Consider the following 19,368-nt stretch of genomic DNA (forward strand, 5'->3'; position numbering starts at 1 on the left):
GGATTAAAAAGTGGGTTAGCAGTGCTTCTCTCGTGCATTGAGAAATAGATTTGCCAAACAGTTCAGATCTACTATAAACACACAGCATTGAAAAGAAAGAAATGTTACACAGATAATAAAAATAGTCAATAGGTTTTGAGAGACCAAAGATTTATTTTACACAACATGCAAAGGCAATTATCTTACAATTACAGTAGTACAGCAGGAATACCACAGCCATTTGAAAATAGGAGCACACAAAACTGAACCATATACACAAAATACAACTATTAAATGAACACAGTTCCCATAAATTTTAAATTACCTCTTATGTTCTTTACAAGTTGTTGCTTATATCATCATCGTAACAAACCTATCTGCATGTAAAAACTAGTGGATATAATCAAACAAATCCTCAAAAACTTCGGTATCTCTTAGGATATTTATATTCTGGCATGTTCACAAACAGAATAGGCAAACATGACATTCCTGGTAACAAAAGGTTTGCACATGTAAATCCTCAAGATATGGTGTGTGTTGTCATCTAAAATTTCAAGTATTAAGAACAATATTCCACCAGCCCTGTCTGTCTGAAATTTCCTAGCAGATTAAAACTATGTGCAGGACCGAGACTCGAACTCAGGACCTTTGCCTTTCGCAGGCAGGTGCTCTACCATCTGAGCTACCAAAGCCCAACTCACGACCTGTCCTCACAGCTTCACTTCTGCCATTATCTCCTCTCCTACCTTCCAAACTTCACAGAAGCTCTCCTGCAAAACTTGCAGAACTAGCACTCCTGGAAGAAAGGAAATTTTTAAGGTAGGAGACAAGGTACTGGTGGACATGAAGCTATGAGGATGGGTTGTGAGTCATGCTTGGGTAGCTCAGATGGTAGAGCACTTGCCCATGAAAGGCAAAGGTCCTGACTTTGCGACTCGATCTGGCAGACAGTCTTAATCTACCAGGAAGTTTCATATCAGTGTACACTCCACTGCAGAGTGAAAATTTCATTCTGGACTCCTCTCTCTGTCTGTTAAGACCGCATTTGGCGAAATATCAAATATTTAGCAATAATACTGACCGTTTGAGATTGATACTGATTATTTGTGCAATATATTGGATAAGACTGCTGAGCTTTAAATATATTGACACTTGCTCAATATATTGTGCCCTTTAAGGGTAGTATTGTACAATGCATGTCAGTTCCTACTGACACAGAGAGAAATCCAGTTCCCTCCGAAATAATTTCAACAGTGAAATCACAAATGTAAATTACAAAAAATCAGAAGTGGGCTGGAAGATATGCATGAAAGCACCATATGTACTTTGAAGAAATAAAGTTCCTGATTGATCAAGAAATATCACCGACTTTGTCCACAATAGCAGAGTAAACCAATGATCATGGAGTGATAATGTTGTTGTTGTTGTTGTTGTTGTTGTTGTGGTATTCAGTCCTGAGACTGGTTTGATGCAGCTCTCCATGCTACTCTATCCTGTGCAAGCTTCTTCATCTCCCAGTACCTACTGCAACCTACATCCTTCTGCTTGCTTTATTCATCTCTTGGTCTCCCTCTACGATTTTTACCCTCCACACTGCCCTCCAGTACTAAATTGGTGATCCCTTGATGCCTCAGAACATGTCCTGCCAACCGATCCCTTCTTCTAGTCAAGTTGTGCCACAAACTTCTCTTCTCCCCAATCCTATTCAACACCTCCTCATTAGTTATGTGATCTAATCTCCAGTCATAATATTAAGAAGAAATGTTTACTTTCCTTGTAGCAGCTTTCAGAATTGGCAAATAGGATTAAGTCAGCTGTCTTATGAACATACATATTATTTTTTTCTTTCAACAGTTGTCACATCACAAATCTACAATCATGTAAGCTTTCTATCAGCATAACTGTTTTATTTCATTTGCAACAATTGTTACAATAAAGAAATTTATTTATTTAATCTGTAGTGAATTGCCACTGTGGTTTACAAATATATACTGTCATGGAAGAGTCCCTGGTCCACTGAAATGTTCACAGAAAACTTTTTGAAATCATTTCAAAGTTCTGCTACCATCTAAGCTACCCCAGCACAACTCTCAACCCATCCTCACAACTTCACTTCTGCCAGTACCTCCTCTCCTACCTTCCAAACTTCACATAAGCTCTCCTGCGAAACTTGCACAACTAGCACTTCTGTGTTTTGCAAGGCAAGCACCTTCCTAGCAATATACAACCATGTCATTGAACACTGACTAGTTTGGTATGAAGGCAGATTTCTAGCTGACATAGCACATGCATAAATATTAAATGATGATATTGTGCTATACAAGGTCTCACTCTTTCGGGCAATATACTGACACATCATTATTGTGCCAATAATACTGACGATGTAAGGGCTGCTTCACATGTTGCACTGTTTGTGCCCTACTGTCTACACAAATAACTCTCATTCTGGAAAAATTAACATTCTGTGTCATTGTGCAGCCTATTTCCAAAATTTTGAATTGTTTAAATACTTTCTACTAGTGTAAAAAGTTTTTTGACAATGTTTTAATTAAAAAAGGAAGCCTACAGCCTATTTCCAAAATTTTGAATTGTTTAAATACTTTCTACTAGTGTAAAAAGTTTTTTGACAATGTTTTAATTAAAAAAGGAAGCCTACAGTCAACATACCCCAATAAAAAAAAGAGTGTGTGTCTGCTAAAAATGGCAGACAAAAGTTATCTGAATGGTCAGTTATGTCCTTTATAAATAACTGCATGAGAAATGCCATTTCACAGTTTTCTAAAAATTTGACCTAATATACTTGTCCACAAGTTAGGCCACTATTTTTATGCTAGGTATTAATGTATTCTGTGGCACTAAAAAATGCAGTTCACCATGATATATACTTTTAGTTTGTTAAGCACCAAAAATAAGAGAGAGAAATATAGAGCAAGTCAACTTCCTATAGATCATGTTTCATCCATTACCACCACCACCACCACCACATTAAGATTTTCCCTGAAGTTTAAAATACTCTGAAATATTTGTAACAATTTATGACAAAACCCACTGCCTCAGTAAAAGAATATAGGATATTAAAATTGCAGGTCATAAGCATGCGAAAGTTCTAATCTTTCAATATTTAAGTAAATCTAGATCCTAAAAACATTACCTCGCTCTAGTGGAGACTCAGTCAAATACAATGGATTCTCTTTGTGTGTGTGTGTGTGTGTGGGGGGGGGGGGGGGGGTGAAAGTAATATATTTTTACTGGCATCTGAAAGATGATACTCACAGCAAATTAAACAACAACAAAAGATGAAATTTGATAACATGCTTGAAACCTCAATTTCTTGTAGCATATAACTAAGTACACATGCACACACAATATGTATGCATTTGAGTGATACATAAATATAATCTGCCAGGAGGAAAGTAGACATATAGTATCTCCTGCTTCTTCAGTTTTAAAATCATGCTGCCCATCAAATTACACACAAGTGAACTGTAATAGGGAACTCTAATACTCTTTCAGAAACAAAAAATATACCACATTTTTAAGAAAAATGACAATAAGTACACAATATCTTATGATGCGATCTGAATTCATTCAGAGACCTTGAGATTAAACATCATTCCTACCATACTATTGTTACAAAGAATTGGAAGATAAATTTAAATGCAAGGCTAAGCACAAATAATAAAGAAAAAGAGTTGTTTCGATCTTGTGAGTAATTTAGGCAGTTATGTGGCATTTGTGTTGGCTGGTACATCTCACTGATACAAGCCCACTGCAGCAATAAATAAATCAGAAGGCAACGAATACCAACAAAGGTGGAATGCAAAAGCTTTGGACAGGCAGTAAAAAGTAGCATTGAAGCAACAGTAGTGATGTTACAAATGTCCTCAATGTGTAGACAATAAGCAACCTGTGATACTATGTTTACAGGTACGTAATGTATCCATTCATTGATCATCATCGTATTGAGTTTTTCTGTGAAGGAGACTGCATAACTCATGTTGAGAGAGTGAATATCAACCATGTAAGGTTGAAATGTGGCAAAAACAAAGTGGGCCACAGTACATGTCAGCCACAAATCTATAATTTTTTTAGCGCAAACTTTGAAAGGAGTAAAGGTGGACCCTTACCATATAGCTGACGCACTCAGCATACATAAATTAGGTTTGTAATTTGAAGTTAAGTTCCGTTCTCTCTCTCTCTCTCTCTCTCTCTCTCTCTCTCTCTCTCTCTCTCTCTCTCTCTCTCTCTCTCTCTCTCTAATTTTTGAATTATCTGTTTCACACCCAGTGCTTCAAACTTTTGTATTAATTTTTTAATACACCCAATTCAGATGAGGTTTTGGATCTAATTTACATCAGGAAAGCAATTCTAATTAACTGTAAATGAGGTTCTCCTGCCATAGTTGAAAAAGCATTCAACTTAAAGTATTGTAAAAGAAATTAGAAAGCCAACAACACTAACTCTTTCTTTTGATCATTCAAGTAATGATAATACATTATCACTTAAAAGCCCAGACTAATTGATTTTCATCTGAAGAAACACATTCAAGTACAAATAAAAATTGTATATAGGTACTCTCATAACCTTAAAAATTTAAAACTGTAAGGCCAAAACCATGAAATACAAACATTATATGCATTCAGCAAGTTTCCAATACATTTACAGAACAGGAAATTGGGTCACATGCTACAACACGCATATCTAGTATGTTATAAAACGCCGCACATAAAAACGGAATTTTTAAGTGTTCATACCTCAGGTTCTACAGGTGATAAAAATGTAGGGTCAAGTGTTTTTCATAGCCCTTGGGTTAGGGATCATTTGTATATCCATCAGAAGGATCATCTTAGTGTCACTACCCTACAATACAGGGTCAATGTATGAATATTACACACTTACTCCTGCTTAGGTAAATTGAGAAGATTAGTTGGTTCTTTTTGCATTTGATGTGGTCTATGGTGGGCCTGATGGGACTTATGGAGGCACCATTAGTTCACTTGCGGTTCCTCGGGAAACCCCATGGAAAGGATGTCCTTACTACATTTTTGCCATCACCAGTGGACCAATACCCAGACAAGCATTCCAAGACAGATATGCACAGCAAATGGCTGAAATTTTCACAATACATTCTGAAGATCCTCATATTGAAGAACCTTGAAAATTTTCTTGATATCTTCATCAGTTTCCAAGATACGGATGTTCAAAATTACCCTACTTCTACACCTAAAATTCTGTATGACATAAAATATAAATAATATCTAACAGAAGTTAATTGCTCGAATTTTAACAGTAAATTCTCTGGGCTTTCATCTACAAATGTCATCTCCCTGTTTTCAAAAATCTTTATCCATTATCAAGAAACACCCCAAAAGCTTGTTTTTTGGGTACTAAGACCCAGCTGTGGATTCAGACAGCTATGCACAGCAAATGGCTGTAATTTTTATGTAGTATTCCTAAGATCCTAAGCTTTAAAACCCTGAAAATTTTCTTCATGTCTTTGTTTCCAAGATCCAGAGGCTAATAGTTATCCTACTTTTACACATAAAATATGCACATAAAATCTGGCCTGAAGCAAAAACATAGTTTACAAAGTGACATATCATGGAGAAATATTGTGTAAAGTGTCTTTGTTATCATCTGGGAACCCCATGTTGTAGCACTAAAGCACATGCAAAACTTCTGTACACACAGCAGGGAAAAGAAGAGGACCACTGGAAAAATGCTCCTAGTGGAGGACAAAAAATGTGAACACATTCCTGTTTACATAAAACAGCGAATGAAAAGTGATTTACCATCTGTCTAATTCTACTTTTCTTGGCACCTTCAAAAATCTTCCCAAAAATTTTGGAATGAAAACATATTCACATTTTTTTATGCTGAGAGAGAAGATAATGGCAGTGGCATGAAGACGGAAAAGTAATAAGCAGGTGAGAGCAAGTGATAATAAAAGAGAGTATACAGGGTGTCTGTGGAGAAAGGTCAATATTTTGAACAGTGATAGTATAAGTAATTCTGAACAAAAAATGTTATATGAACACAGGTCCGCAAATGCTTCATTAGGGAGGTATGGGTACTGAAAGGAAATTTAATTCTGCAAAATTAGTGTGCATATCGTAAACATAGATGGTGTTTCACTAAATGTGTTTGCCTCTGTAAGTTACAAAGTAATAGGCGACGAAAATACTTATTGTGGTAGGTCACCATAAGAAACGGTACACTGTCAGCGGAGCTATGAACATAGTTTATTGTGTTATTATCCAAAGATTTACAGCAAATAGATACACTTTTTTAAATGGAACAATAGTTGATTCTATCATGCACTATAATCAGCAACACCAGCTGTGTATACATCAATTTAAATTACACTCCTATCACTTTTGGTTTGGGAGCTACAACCCTTCAAAGTTTCAGGGACCATCTCAACAACACCTACCCTAATCCCTGGATTGGCCGTGGCGGTGCTATTAACTGGCCTCCAAGATCACCTGACCTTACACATTTAGATTCCTGTTTATGTGGTTGGATGAAATCAGAGGTGCACAAAGTGAAGGTAAATACATGAAATGAACTGCTTCATTGCATGATGGATGCTGCTGAATTGATTAGGAACCAACCACAGGCAACTGAACAAGCAACACAACATGTTATTTTTAGAGTGCAAAAGGGCATTGACATTCATCGTGGGATATTCGAACCTGTTCTGTGAACGGTACAACATCTGTACGATAAGTGTTAAAGCCGTTTGTAAATGACGTGGTACGTGCATGTTGTAATGCATTATGTACTAAATGCAAAGTAAACGAACATTATGTAAAATGTGTAACATAACTGTACTTCTCTGTTACATTGTTTTCAAGAACACCACATTACACTGCAGTTGTATTGCATATATGTTTTTGTTGTGCACATGAATTTTACAAAATGACAGTTCCTTTCAATGCCCATACCTCCATAATGAAGCATTTGCGGACCTATGTTCATATAATGTTTTTTGTTCAGAATTACTTATACTATCACTGTGTAGAATATTGACCTTTACTCCCCAAACACCCTTTATGTCAATGACAATTAGAGAGTAGGGGGTGGGGGCGGAGGGAGAGAAGGGGGGGGGGAGGAGAGAGAGAGAGAGAGAGAGAGAGAGAGAGAGAGAGAGAGAGAGAGAGAGAGAGAGAGAAATCCAGCTCTGCTGTATGGTTAAATGATGGCATAGAGACACTAGTAATAGAAAGGGATGAATGAGTAGCAGTAAAATAGAGCAGGAATGACACAGAGAGAGTGAGAAGAGATCGTGGTAGTAGGAAAGAACAAAGGGGACCGTGGCTGTGACACAGGAGACGATGACAGTAACACACGAAGAGATAAGGACAATGAGTTGGGCTGAATGAGTGAGAAAGGGGAACTAGCAGTGGATAGGTATGGGTGCCTTACAACGATGGACTAGTGGGTGAGAGATAGGGAAGCTTGTGGGAGTTTGAGGTGAGTTGCATGTTAAAATAAGTGCGAATCTATTCCCATTCCAAAATTTTTGGGAAAGTTTTTAAAGGTGCTGAGAAAAGTAGGATGAGGCAGCTTGTACATCACTTTTGAGTCTGAGTCTTTTAAACAAACAGAAGCATATGCATATTTTGTGCTCCAATAGGGGCATTTTTCCACTGGTAATTACTTCTTTCTAAAGCCGTGTGTGTGTGTGTGTGTGTGTGTGTGTGTGTGTGTGTGTGTGTAAAAGTACAGAGGGAAGAGGGCGCACAAACGCATATACTCAGCAGTTAGTAGTGCAGAATTAAATGATATGATGTATTGGGAAGAAGATGCAACAGCACATTATTCCTAAATGCAAAACAAAACTCAAGAAACCACCCACTAACTTCACTGTGAACAACTGGGAATGCTACAGATGCAGATAACTTTACACAGCCATAAAAGTGATACTTTTCATTCCACTACCGTTACACATCACATGCTTGAAACAAAGTAACAACTTACTGTATGATATTTGTGGAGATAATCTCTCTGGGGTGAGTGATGAGACTTTGGTGTGGATCGACCACTAAGCGGTGGTGATGTGCGCTCAAAACTACGGCCCCGAGCCAAGAGGTTCATGTGCTCCAAGCTCCCAACACGTGACTCAAGTTCTTCAGCACGTGCCTCTGTGCTTTGTTTCTCTTCTTGTATAAGTCTGAAATGCAATACAAATAATTTCTAACACAAATACAAGCAAACCAGTAGCAGAATGTAAATCTGATTCACAAAATTACAAAAGCTTCTGATGATTTGTTCAGATTTTTTCTATATTTCTGCAAGTAAACATGAAGAAACTGGATGTTCAACATCCCTTTAAAGTTTGCAAAAGACAAAAGTAGAAATTGGCTTCATCTCTGTTTGTAATTGACCCTGCCACCATTTGGCTGATGTAATTTACCTTTTGAGTACTTTTTATATTATTATTTCCATTTCTGTGGTGGGCCAAGCTTCTGGTATGTCCTTGTTTCAAGCTTAAATTTAGTGTTAAACTATAATTTTATGAACACTGAAATGACAGTACACAATAGTAATGATATTATTTAACCACACTTGAATGTTTTATGCATTAAACGCAACCAAACAAACAACATACTGAATGTTTCATTCATCAACATCTGTTTTGTATCCATGTAATTTTTTTTTGCATGGATTACAGCAATAGCTGTTATCAAATCCATTAAGACATGGCATTATTTAGCTCACTGTTCTAACTCCCTTATTCTGAGTTACTAGGAACCATATATAAAAATGTTGTCTACTCCGGGGGCATTGTTTCGACTCAGGTCTTTCAGTGCTCTGTCAAACTCTTCACGCAGTATCGTATCTCCAATTTCATCTTCATCTACATCCTCTTCCATTTCCATAATATTGTCCTCAAGTACATCGCCCTTGTATAGACCCTCTATATACTCCTTCCACCTTTCTGCTTTCCCTTCTTTGCTTAGAACTGGGTTTCCATCTGAGCTCTTGATGTTCATACAAGTGGTTCTCTTATCTCCAAAGGTCTCTTTAATTTTCCTGTAGGCAGTATTATCTTACCCCCTAGTGAGATAAGCCTCTACATCCTTACATTTGTCCTCTAGCCATCCCTGCTTAGCCATTTTGCACTTCCTGTCGATCTCATTTTTGAGACGTTTGTATTCCTTTTTGCCTGCTTCATTTACTACATTTTTATATTTTCTCCTTTCATCAATTAAATTCAATATTTCTTCTGTTACCCAAGGATTTCTACTAGCCTTCATCTTTTTACCTACTTGATCATCTGCTGCCTTCACTACTTTATCCCTCAGAGCTACCCATCTTCTTCTATTGTATTTCTTTCCCCCATTCCTGTCAATTGTTCCCTTTTGCTCTCCCTCAAACTTTGTACAACCTCTGGTTCTTTCAGTTTATCCAGATCCCATCTCCTTAAGTTTCAATATCCTACTTAAAAGTGCTGGCCACTTAGCTATGGATGTTTGTAAAACATTTATACAATTCTATTTAAATGCATATTGTGCCTTCTTGTCAGCATCCCACATTAAATTTACTGTCTCTGATTGGTGAGTCACTTCAAAGTACTAATAGTTATAAGTTTGCATGTTCAATGGATCAATATTACACATCATTCTTGGTTAGAAATACGAGAAGCAAATTTTTCACATAACTGCCTCAATTTTTTTTTCAGTGCTCTGTACTTAATCATGTTCAATTTCTCTCTCTCACTATCTTAAAAAAAATAAATACACATTGGAAATTTGTAAATGGTGTAGGGAGAGTTATCATGCAGATATGATTTCATGTAAGTCTGCAGGCTTTCATGGTCGCTGTCACTAAAGTTAAAATTTTCTGGGTAGTTAGGCCACATCATATTTCCTCTAAAATAATCAATGTTTTGACCCCTCTGCTGGGATTTTCTTCAGGATCTTCTCGTGTCTGGTGTTCTAGGAATCGTGGACATGATCCTGAAGAAGATCCCAGCAGAGGGTTGAAATGTCTATTACTTTAGAGGAAATGTGACATGGCCTGACAATTCAAAAGATTTTAAGTTTAGATATGATTTCAGTTTGTGTTTGAAGTTGATTTTGTTATCTATTAAATTCTTTACATCACTGGGTTGAGGTTCAAAAACCTTTAATGGCTGAATACCTCACTCCCATCTGCACCACACTATGGATGAGCAGTGGGTACTGCAAAGTTATTTCTCCTTTTAGCGTTATGTCTGTGAATGTTATGTTGTTTTCAAACTATAGCTGATTGTTAACAACCAACTTCATAATGGAACAAATGTTCATGCAACTGTTGTCAGTATGTCCTACTGTTTAAAGAGCTGTATAAAGCTTACCTTATTTCATTGTTGATAGCATCCAGCTGCTCTTGTAACATCATTGCCAGAGTCTGAGCATCAGTATGTCCTGATGGAGAAAGTATTTCTGCAGCACTGAAGATGCTCTCATTGTCTTCACCTTCTGCATCACTTGAGGCATCAAATGCCTGCTGAACATTTGCCAAGACATGTGCCTGCTGCAGTTTTTCCCAGTCTTGACAGATGCCCATTGATACCTAAACACAAAAATTGTGTTACTTTACAGAAACACAGTACCATCAGCGTACATAATTTTCTTATTATGTTGCAAGTAAATAGGACAATCACATCAACTGCATTCTTTAGGTCTTTAAGATAATTAGATGTACAAGAAAACGCATTATTTAAAGGTACTTTGAGAATACAGAAAGTAGATTTAAACAAATAAACTGGACTTCACGTCGGCAACGCTGCACAAGGTAAGACTGTAATTTTATGTCCACGGATCAGCAGGGGTTTAGAAAGCATCACTCATGCAAAACTCAGATTTCCCTATTCTCACATGACATACTGCAAACTATGGATGAAGGGTAACAGGCAGATTCCATATTTCTAGATTACCAGAAAGTATTTAACACTGTGCCCCGCTGCAGGCTGCTAACTAGGTGTGAGTATATGGAATAAGGTATGCGAGTGGCTCAAAGACATTTTACGTAACAGAACCCAGTATGTTGTCCTTGATGGTGACTGTTCACCACAAGCAAGGGTATCATCAGGAATGCCCCAGGGAAGTGCGATAGGACCACTGTTGTCCTCTATATAAATAAATGATTTGGCGGACAGGGTGGATAGCAATCTGTGGTTGTTAGCTGATGATACTGTGGTGTAAAGTAAGGTGTCAAAGTTCAGTGACTGCAGGAAGATACAAGAGAACTTAGACAAAATTTCTAGTTAGTGTGATAAATGGCAGCTAGCTCTAAATGTGGAAAAATGCAAGTTAATGTGGATGAATAGAAAGAGCAAACCTGAATTGTTTGAATACAGTATTACTAATGTCCTGCTTGTCACAGTCAAGTCATATAAATATCTGGGTGTAAAGTTGCAAAGCGATATGAAATTCAACATGAATGTGAGAACTGTGGTAGGGAAGGCGAATGGATGAGTTCGAATTATTGGGTAAATTTTAGGAAAGAGTGGTTCAGCCATAAAGGAGACTGCATATAGCATGCTGGTGGGAGCTATTCTTGCTTAAGCATTTGGGATCTGTATCATGTTGGACTGAAGGAAGACACTGAAGCAATCAGAGGTGGGCTGCTAGATTTGTTACTGGTAGGTTTGAACAACATGCAAGTCATACAGATATACTTTAGGAACTCAATTGGAACTCTCTGGAGAGAAGGCAATGTTCTTTTCGAGAAACACTATTGAGAAAATTTAAGGAACTGCCATACTGCCATACAATTCTACTGCCACCAACATACACTGTGCGTAAGGACTATGAAGATAAGATTCAAGAAATCAGGGCTAATTTGAACAAATACAGACAGTCGTTTCTCCCTCACCCTAGGAAGTGGCTAGTAGTGGTACAGAGTACCCTCTACCACACAATGCTGGTGGCTTGTGGTATATCTATGCAAATGTATATGTAGAAGAAGCATGAGTTACTGTATTCTAATGAATATAAGTCGTTTAGATTGTAGTAACAATTAATTTAGTACAGATTCCTCAATAAATACGTGTATTAGTGTGTTTTTTAAGCTTATTATTAAAGGTTTTAGTTTTTCTTATGTAATATTCCAGAAAATGCGAAAAGATCATACAGTCAGGTTGTCGTATTTCTTTTTATGTTTGAATGCAGTAAACTTAGAGCATATCACTTAAATTTTCATTTCACTTTCCAGCAATTTAGGTAGAGTGCACTTCTGCATTATTTAGTTCACATTTGCAGGAAGTAGTGCAAATTTTATGTTGTTGATTCAGAAACTTTGTACTAGTAGTTTGTTTACTTACAACTGCATAGTCCTAATTTTTGTAAACCTGTTTCTTATTTATTGGTAACTGAGTGACCTTCATTAACAGCCTGCAATGGGGCACCATGTCACATGCTTTCCTCAAATTGCTAAAACCATCCTGATTCATGGACATAAGTTGCTTAGCCTCAAGAAAATTTATTATATTCAAACTGAGAATGTGTTCAAGGATTCTGCAGCTAACACAAGTTAGGGATATTGGTCTATAATTTGCAGGTCCATTCTTTTAGCTTTCTTATATACTGGAGGCATCGGCACTTTTTTCCAATCACTTGCGACTTTGTGCTCGGTGGCTCACAGTAAATGCAAGCTGGATAAGGGGTCAATGCTGTAGAGTACTCTTTGTAACATCAAACTGGAATTCCATCCAGACCTGGTGATTTATTTGTTTTCAAATATTTAAGTTGCTTCTCTACACCAGGTATGCTTGTTACTATGTCATCCATACAGGAGTCTGTCCAATCGTCAAATGACAGTATGTTTGTACGGTTCTCCTATGTGAATGATTTCTTGAATGTTAAAATGTAAAACTGGTTTTTGTTTTGCTACCTTCAACTGTCATGCCAGACTGGTCAAGAAGGGACTGAATGGAAGCCTTAGACCTGTTTAGCGAATTTATGTACAACCACAATTTTCTTGGGTTGTCCGCCAGATCTTTTGATACGGTGTGACGGTGGTAGTCATATGCTTCGTGCATATATCTTTTCAGACACACGAATCTCTACTAACCTTCGCTTGTCGTCATTTGTATGTCCCCTTTTCAACCTAGAGTGCAACAGCCTGCTTTCCTCAGCATCTTACGAATTTCGCTATTTAACCATGGTGGGTCTTTTCCATCTTTTATCTGCTTACTAGGCGTGTAACTTTCCACACCATGGTTAACAATATGCTTAAAGTTTGCCCATAATTCCTCGACATCCACTGTACTGGTACTAAGTGATGCCAGCTCAATTACTGCTTATCTGGGGTACATGAAAGGAATCTCCACAAAGATTGCAATGATTTCCGACCAAGATAAGACTTGCAATCAGCCGTACCCTGGGCATCAGGTTTCTCTGACGGCTGATCCTTTCACACCAAAAACATCATCTTGGTCCTTTTCAGGACCACAGTTGACCATCATATCAATGAATATAGAAGGTATATCATCACCAAAAGAAGAACTGTTAAAAGAGCTGTGCAGACAAACCAAGTGTGATGTACACTGCATACAGGAGACCTACAGAAGCTGTGAAATGAGCAGACCAAAAATAAACAGAATGCGACTGGCTACGGAAAGACCCCACCCAAAATACGGAAGTGCTATATTTGTCAAACCAGATATACAGACATCATCATCATCCTTTACTGAATCAAATGATATTGAAATCTTAATTTTGGAAATCAAAGGCTGTATAGTCACATCCATATACAAACCACCGGACGTTGATTGGTTCAAATGGCTCTGAGCACTATGGGACTTAACTGCTGAGGTCATCGGGGAGGGGGGGGGGGGGGGACTGCTGATCTGCTCTATCTAGCAGAAACACTCTCCTAGCCTTCTTGATTGCTTTATTAACTTTCATAAGTATAGTTGCTATAAAGCCATACCATGGTTATAGTGGGTGGGCCAGGTAACAGTACTGACAGACATCCTGGGTATAATGCAGAGAGAGTGTGATCTTGCGAAGATAGCATCAGCATTGAAACATATCAATGTTGAGTTTGTTCTGCTCTCAGATGCCACAATGAATCTCATCTGAATTCGTCTGCTAGCAGAGTTAATTTGGAAATGGAACGGCTGCTTATTTCATGTACTGGGGCACATATTGGCCTGGTTCCTGTTCATTACCTCAGTAGATGGGATTATACTAGGCATGGCCCTCACCTCATTAGAAGGGGAAGGGTAAACTGACTGGGCAAATAGCAGAAAATTTATGGGGTGAAGGCATTGTCATGAGTGATAAAATACCAATGGTTACAGGGTTCAGAACAGCACTTTTTTAAGTTAGCAAGGACAGAAAGAAACTAAGTTTTAAAAGGAGGTTAGTTAGGACTGAAAGAAACATTCAGTTTGAGAAAGAACAAAATGACATAATTATGGCACATATAATCATCACCACAAGCAGCTGTTGATTAAAAATTTTCAGCAATCAGCAGATACTTTATTTCCACCCAATTTCAACTCAGTCAGTGTTAAATGTCATCTACCTTTATTGCTTCAAATGGTTTGGGTACTAAGAAGTAATCGATGAACTAATTACCTGCATTGATAAATTAGAGGCATTAAACCCAGGTGACATAATCTGCCTCTCTGAACACTATGCGACCGTTAGAATAGATGTGTTACAGCATTTAAGTCAGTGTCTCACATTTGTAGGGCAAAAGTGGAGAAAGAAGGAGTTGCCACATTCATCAGGAATTTTCATAAATTTGAGAACATAGATATTCATAAATTTTGCCTACAGCAGCATACTCAAACATGTGCAAAAGCATTACAATTTCATAATAAATCCTCCACTTCCAGAACAGCTGCTGCTGCCTCTTCCTCCTTCTCCTCCTCCATTACTGGCATGGCTGCCTCTGCCACCACCACCGCTTCATCCACAACCAGCACAGCCCCTCTTGACACCTCCATTGTGGCTTCCATTCCTACAGATCTGTTTTCTACATCACTTTGTCCAGCCCTTTTATATTTGGTTGAGAAATAATCCCATTCCCTGTGCCTCCCACTGACCTTTCCCATCAGGCATATAGTGGGGCACTCTTGGAAGTTCTGATGCAAATCTCTGTGCCACATCTGATCCTGTTCACTGTTGGTGCCTCCCAGCTGCCGGCTTGGCTTATTCAGCGACGACTCTGCCCTTCTGTTTTCCATGTGCCCGATAATGGTGGTTGCATCAGTGCCACAGCGGATGCCTGGTTACCCCACAGCATCATCCTATCTCGAGCCCATAAAAGGACACCTCTCATCAGCAGCTGATGCCACCGACGGCTCATCAGTCCCACCATGCCTCCTCCCGACAGCAGCCTCATCACCTCTAAGCTGGCTTCGTGAACTTTCCTTAAGGAGGCAGGGATATTGTACAGATCTGGGCTTCATTGCTAAGGAACTTAGTCATGTAATGTGGGCTGCCACTGCTCCATGTCATTGGAGAAACCACCGTCGTAGAAGTAGGGAGCAGTATGGCAATAACATAAGCAAACCAGGTTGCTTCCAACCACCCCTCCTGCAGCCACCATGGTAATATGTGCTGCCATGTCAGTATTCTGCAGAGATGCCTTCTCCTCCACCAACCCCGATACCGGTTGCAGGCTCAAGGCCTCCAGCCTCCAACACCATCAAACTCGCTGCTGCAGCTTGCCTCATTGCCACTGGCTCCACCACCAGCACAGCCTCCTGCTGCTGCTGCTGCTCCTCCTCCTCCTCCTCCTCCATTGTCAGCACAGCTTCCTCTGCCCCCAGCACAGCTTCCTCCTCCGCCTCCACACGGCTTCTCTCAACGTCTCTGTCATAGATTCCATTCCTACGGTTTCATTTTTTGTGTCACTATCTGCTGCCCTATCACTCTTAGTTGAGCCATCACTCCCATTCCACATTCCTCACACTGTCCTTTTCATCAGGTATATGGTGGAGCACTCGTGGAAGTTCTGATGAAAATCTCTGGGCAACATCTGGTCCCATCACTGTCGTTGCCTCATGGTGGCTGGCTTGCCCCCCTCAACAACAACCCTACCTGTCTGTGATTTTTAATGTCCCTGTTTGTGGCAGCCTTTCCTATCGGTTGCAGCAGGGACAGACTTGATGTCTGGCATTGTCACATCTAAGGCAGCCATCACTGATCGAGTACCACCTTTCATCAGCCACTGATACAACCAAAGGTTCACTGGTCCCAGCATGCAACTTCCTGGCATTAGCTTCATCACCTCTCATCTGTCTTTGCCACCTCGTCTTAAGAGGGCAGGGATATTGTACCGACCTGGGTTCCACCGTTAAGCAACACAGGCATGTACTGTGGGCTGCCGCCACTCCAGGCTGTTGGTGGCAGCACTGTGGGAGATGCAGCAGAACAGTATGGCAATAACATAAGCACGCCAGGCTGTTGTCAGCTGCACCTCCCACAGCCACTGCTAGTGGTGTAGGAGTTGTCACAATCAGTGCTGCCACTGCAGGCACTGGTTCTTCCTCCATAGGTCACGTATTGTGCTCACCGATTGTCACAGCTGTATTCTTCCACTACATGACGATACAGGGCACCGCCTGGTAGCTCGGGACCAGTTCCCATCAGGAGTTTCTCTAAGCCTAGAGCTGATCAGATTCCAACCCCTCTTTTGGAACTCCCCTTGTCGTATGCTCTGAGCAATGTCTGAGTGCTCACTCCACATCTTGTCCAAGTTCTTGTCACTAGGCCCAACATTGGCTGCACCTGAATCCTACTACTCTCCACCAATACAGCCACAATTAAATTGCTCCAGTAAGAAATCTCCCCATGAAGCAACCACTTTTTTGTATTCTATTTATGAGTGAAAATATAATTCATTTATTCTTGCTCCCTGGTGCATGTTAATTGGCGTGGCTCTTGTGATCATGGCACAAAAACTGAACACCAGCAATGAGATATTAATCTTAGTTTTTGACTGAGATTTCTCAAATATATTACTTTGTGAGGTCACAAAAAACTTTAGGTTTCCAGGCATGCATTTCACTGCAAGACTAAGAGGCCCACCCATAAAGTAGAAATGTAAAGACTGTCTTCTGAACCACTTATTTCTAATCAAAAATATGGATTTTGGTGTCATATTTTCATGTATTCAGAGTTCAACGCCAGGCCACAAGGAGCCCTGCTGTCATTCTCTGCTTAAACATGGGCCTTGCACTACTTATATTTTGGTGTTCTGTAGTGCGAACACTCAAAACTCACAAGTGTGCACTCAGGCTTGAGTAGTTAATACTTATCAGGAATGTCTGCTCACTGGCTTGTTCACTGACTTCTCTACATTACTTTTTAATGTTGATGTCATAGGCTGCAATTTGACTGTTTTTCTTATATACTAGATTTTTTTTTTTACCTTGGACTTTGAGTTTACAATTTCCTGTGCCTTACTTTACAACATTCAACATTTTTGCTTCCTCTTGATCCCTTCTTGCTCAGGTATGAGATAGTATTACTTCTGAAAGCTTCAGATTTTCTAAATGTTTTAGTGTCACTGTTTTCATTAATTTATATAAATCTCTTATTGAAAACTCTAATCAGTTTTAAGAGACTACCTTGGTGGGGTCCTCTTCTAATGCAGTTGTTACACGTGGCTTTGGTGTTCTTCGGGCCACAGCATGTGGATCGAAACTTGAGTGACTTGGTGTACGAACAAAGTTTGGATCTGCACCACTTGGAGATAGGCTCCTGCATAAACAAAAACCAAATATGCCATCAGACAACTATAATTCTTACAAGGTGGTGGAAAACTGGACCACAAAGAGCAAGCTTATGAGCTTTGTAGTACAAAATTCACACAATCCTAGAGGCTATGCAAAACCAATAGCAGCTATGACGTTAGTACCTATTAAATAACACATTCAAACTTACTGTCTCATACAAAACTCTATTGCAAAATTAATGTTTAAAAGAAAGTTACTTAATTTAACGTTTCACTCTGCAAGTGCCTGTCATTAGAACTGTATGGATTTGATTTTCATTGTCTTTAAACTCAGTGCCCGTTTGCAGATGTACATCAACTGATTACTGATTTTGGTCTGTAATAACCATCTTCAGATCTGTTTTATGGTGAAAAAGTATAAATACATATAAATGAGCAATATATACTAAACTAATTAACATTACACTAGACAATGCTGCCACATGGGCATAGATATTAAAGAAGAGCTACATAAATGTATCCAAATGTCAATATATAAAAATATCCATGGGATAAAAGCGATTACACAAAAACAGTGACATCAGTTAAAATCAAATGTGGAATATATACAGCATGTTCGGAAACAGAAACCATAATATGACATCTGTTGTGTTGAGATGTCATACATAAACTACTGACTGATGGAACTGTTGACATTGCATTGCAGAGCAATCACGATAAGCAGAATACCAGAGCACTTGGCAACAGTACCAAGTGTCATAACTCCATACACAGTTTACAGGACTAAGTTTAATAGAAATACAATCGTAGTTACGATAGCTACAAAAAATAGAACATTAAAAATACTAACCAACTACTGAAATGTTAAGAATGGAAATAAAGTGGCAAAAGCTGTGCATGCAGTTATGACACCTGGCAACTGTCATCAACTGTGCGGTGTTCTGCGATCAAGATTGCATAGCAATATGATATTAACAGTCCCATCAATCACTAGTTTATGTATCAAGTCTAAAGGTACGGGATGTTGTCTTATGAATTTTATTTCAAGACATGTTGGCTGTATTCTGTATTTCGTCTTTATTAATGCTGACAGCGCAACTGTTTTCATCCCATGAACTTTTTTACATACTGTCATTCAGGTAAGTTTATCTAGCCTACAATTAATGTCTATGCACATACAGCAGCACAGTCCAGTAAAATATTACCTTACGCAGTTTACATTGCACATTTATTTGTATTTACATTTTTCAATCATAAAACAGATTTGAATATGTTCACCACAGACTGAAATCGATTATTAACTGATGTACATTTGTAATAAAGCATTGGGATTAAAAACAACTAAAAAATCAGCATTCCCCGGATCACTGTTTCACTTCATTGTGAAAATTTATTAACTCATAAAAAGAAATATATTTAGTTCTCCCTTAAGGTTTTCACATAAATCTGCAGAGGAGTTTGAAAATAATTATTAAATGTAGCTCTGGCATTCACAGGTCAAAGTTCAGGTGTAATGCTCAAAACATATTGGACAAACATTTGACAAGAAGAATCGCAATGCATACCACAGAATCAGTATGATCCAACAACAACATCAGAAAAAAACTTAAAGAAAGATCATTAAACACCCAATTAAAAAAGATGAAAAACAAGAAAGGAAATTTAACATCAATTTACACATTTGTATGAGAAGTTTTG

At 38.7% G+C, this 19,368-nt stretch overlaps 1 protein-coding gene across 29 annotated transcripts in view; it reads right to left on the reverse strand.

Annotated features, from left to right (window-relative positions):
* LOC126297414 (liprin-alpha-1-like) overlaps positions 1-19,368 on the reverse strand; it is a gene marked incomplete at its 5' end in the record, with an annotated part of 177,721 nt that overhangs the window by 100,514 nt on the left and 57,839 nt on the right. For all 29 annotated transcript variants that reach the window (XM_049988203.1, XM_049988202.1, XM_049988199.1 and 26 more), the window contains 3 exon segments: positions 7,963-8,155; positions 10,325-10,542; positions 17,564-17,696. In XM_049988203.1, the coding sequence (XP_049844160.1) occupies positions 7,963-8,155; positions 10,325-10,542; positions 17,564-17,696 (544 nt within the window).

The sequence above is a fragment of the Schistocerca gregaria genome, chromosome X (genome assembly GCF_023897955.1).
Source record: "Schistocerca gregaria isolate iqSchGreg1 chromosome X, iqSchGreg1.2, whole genome shotgun sequence".
Taxonomy (NCBI): domain Eukaryota; kingdom Metazoa; phylum Arthropoda; class Insecta; order Orthoptera; family Acrididae; genus Schistocerca; species Schistocerca gregaria.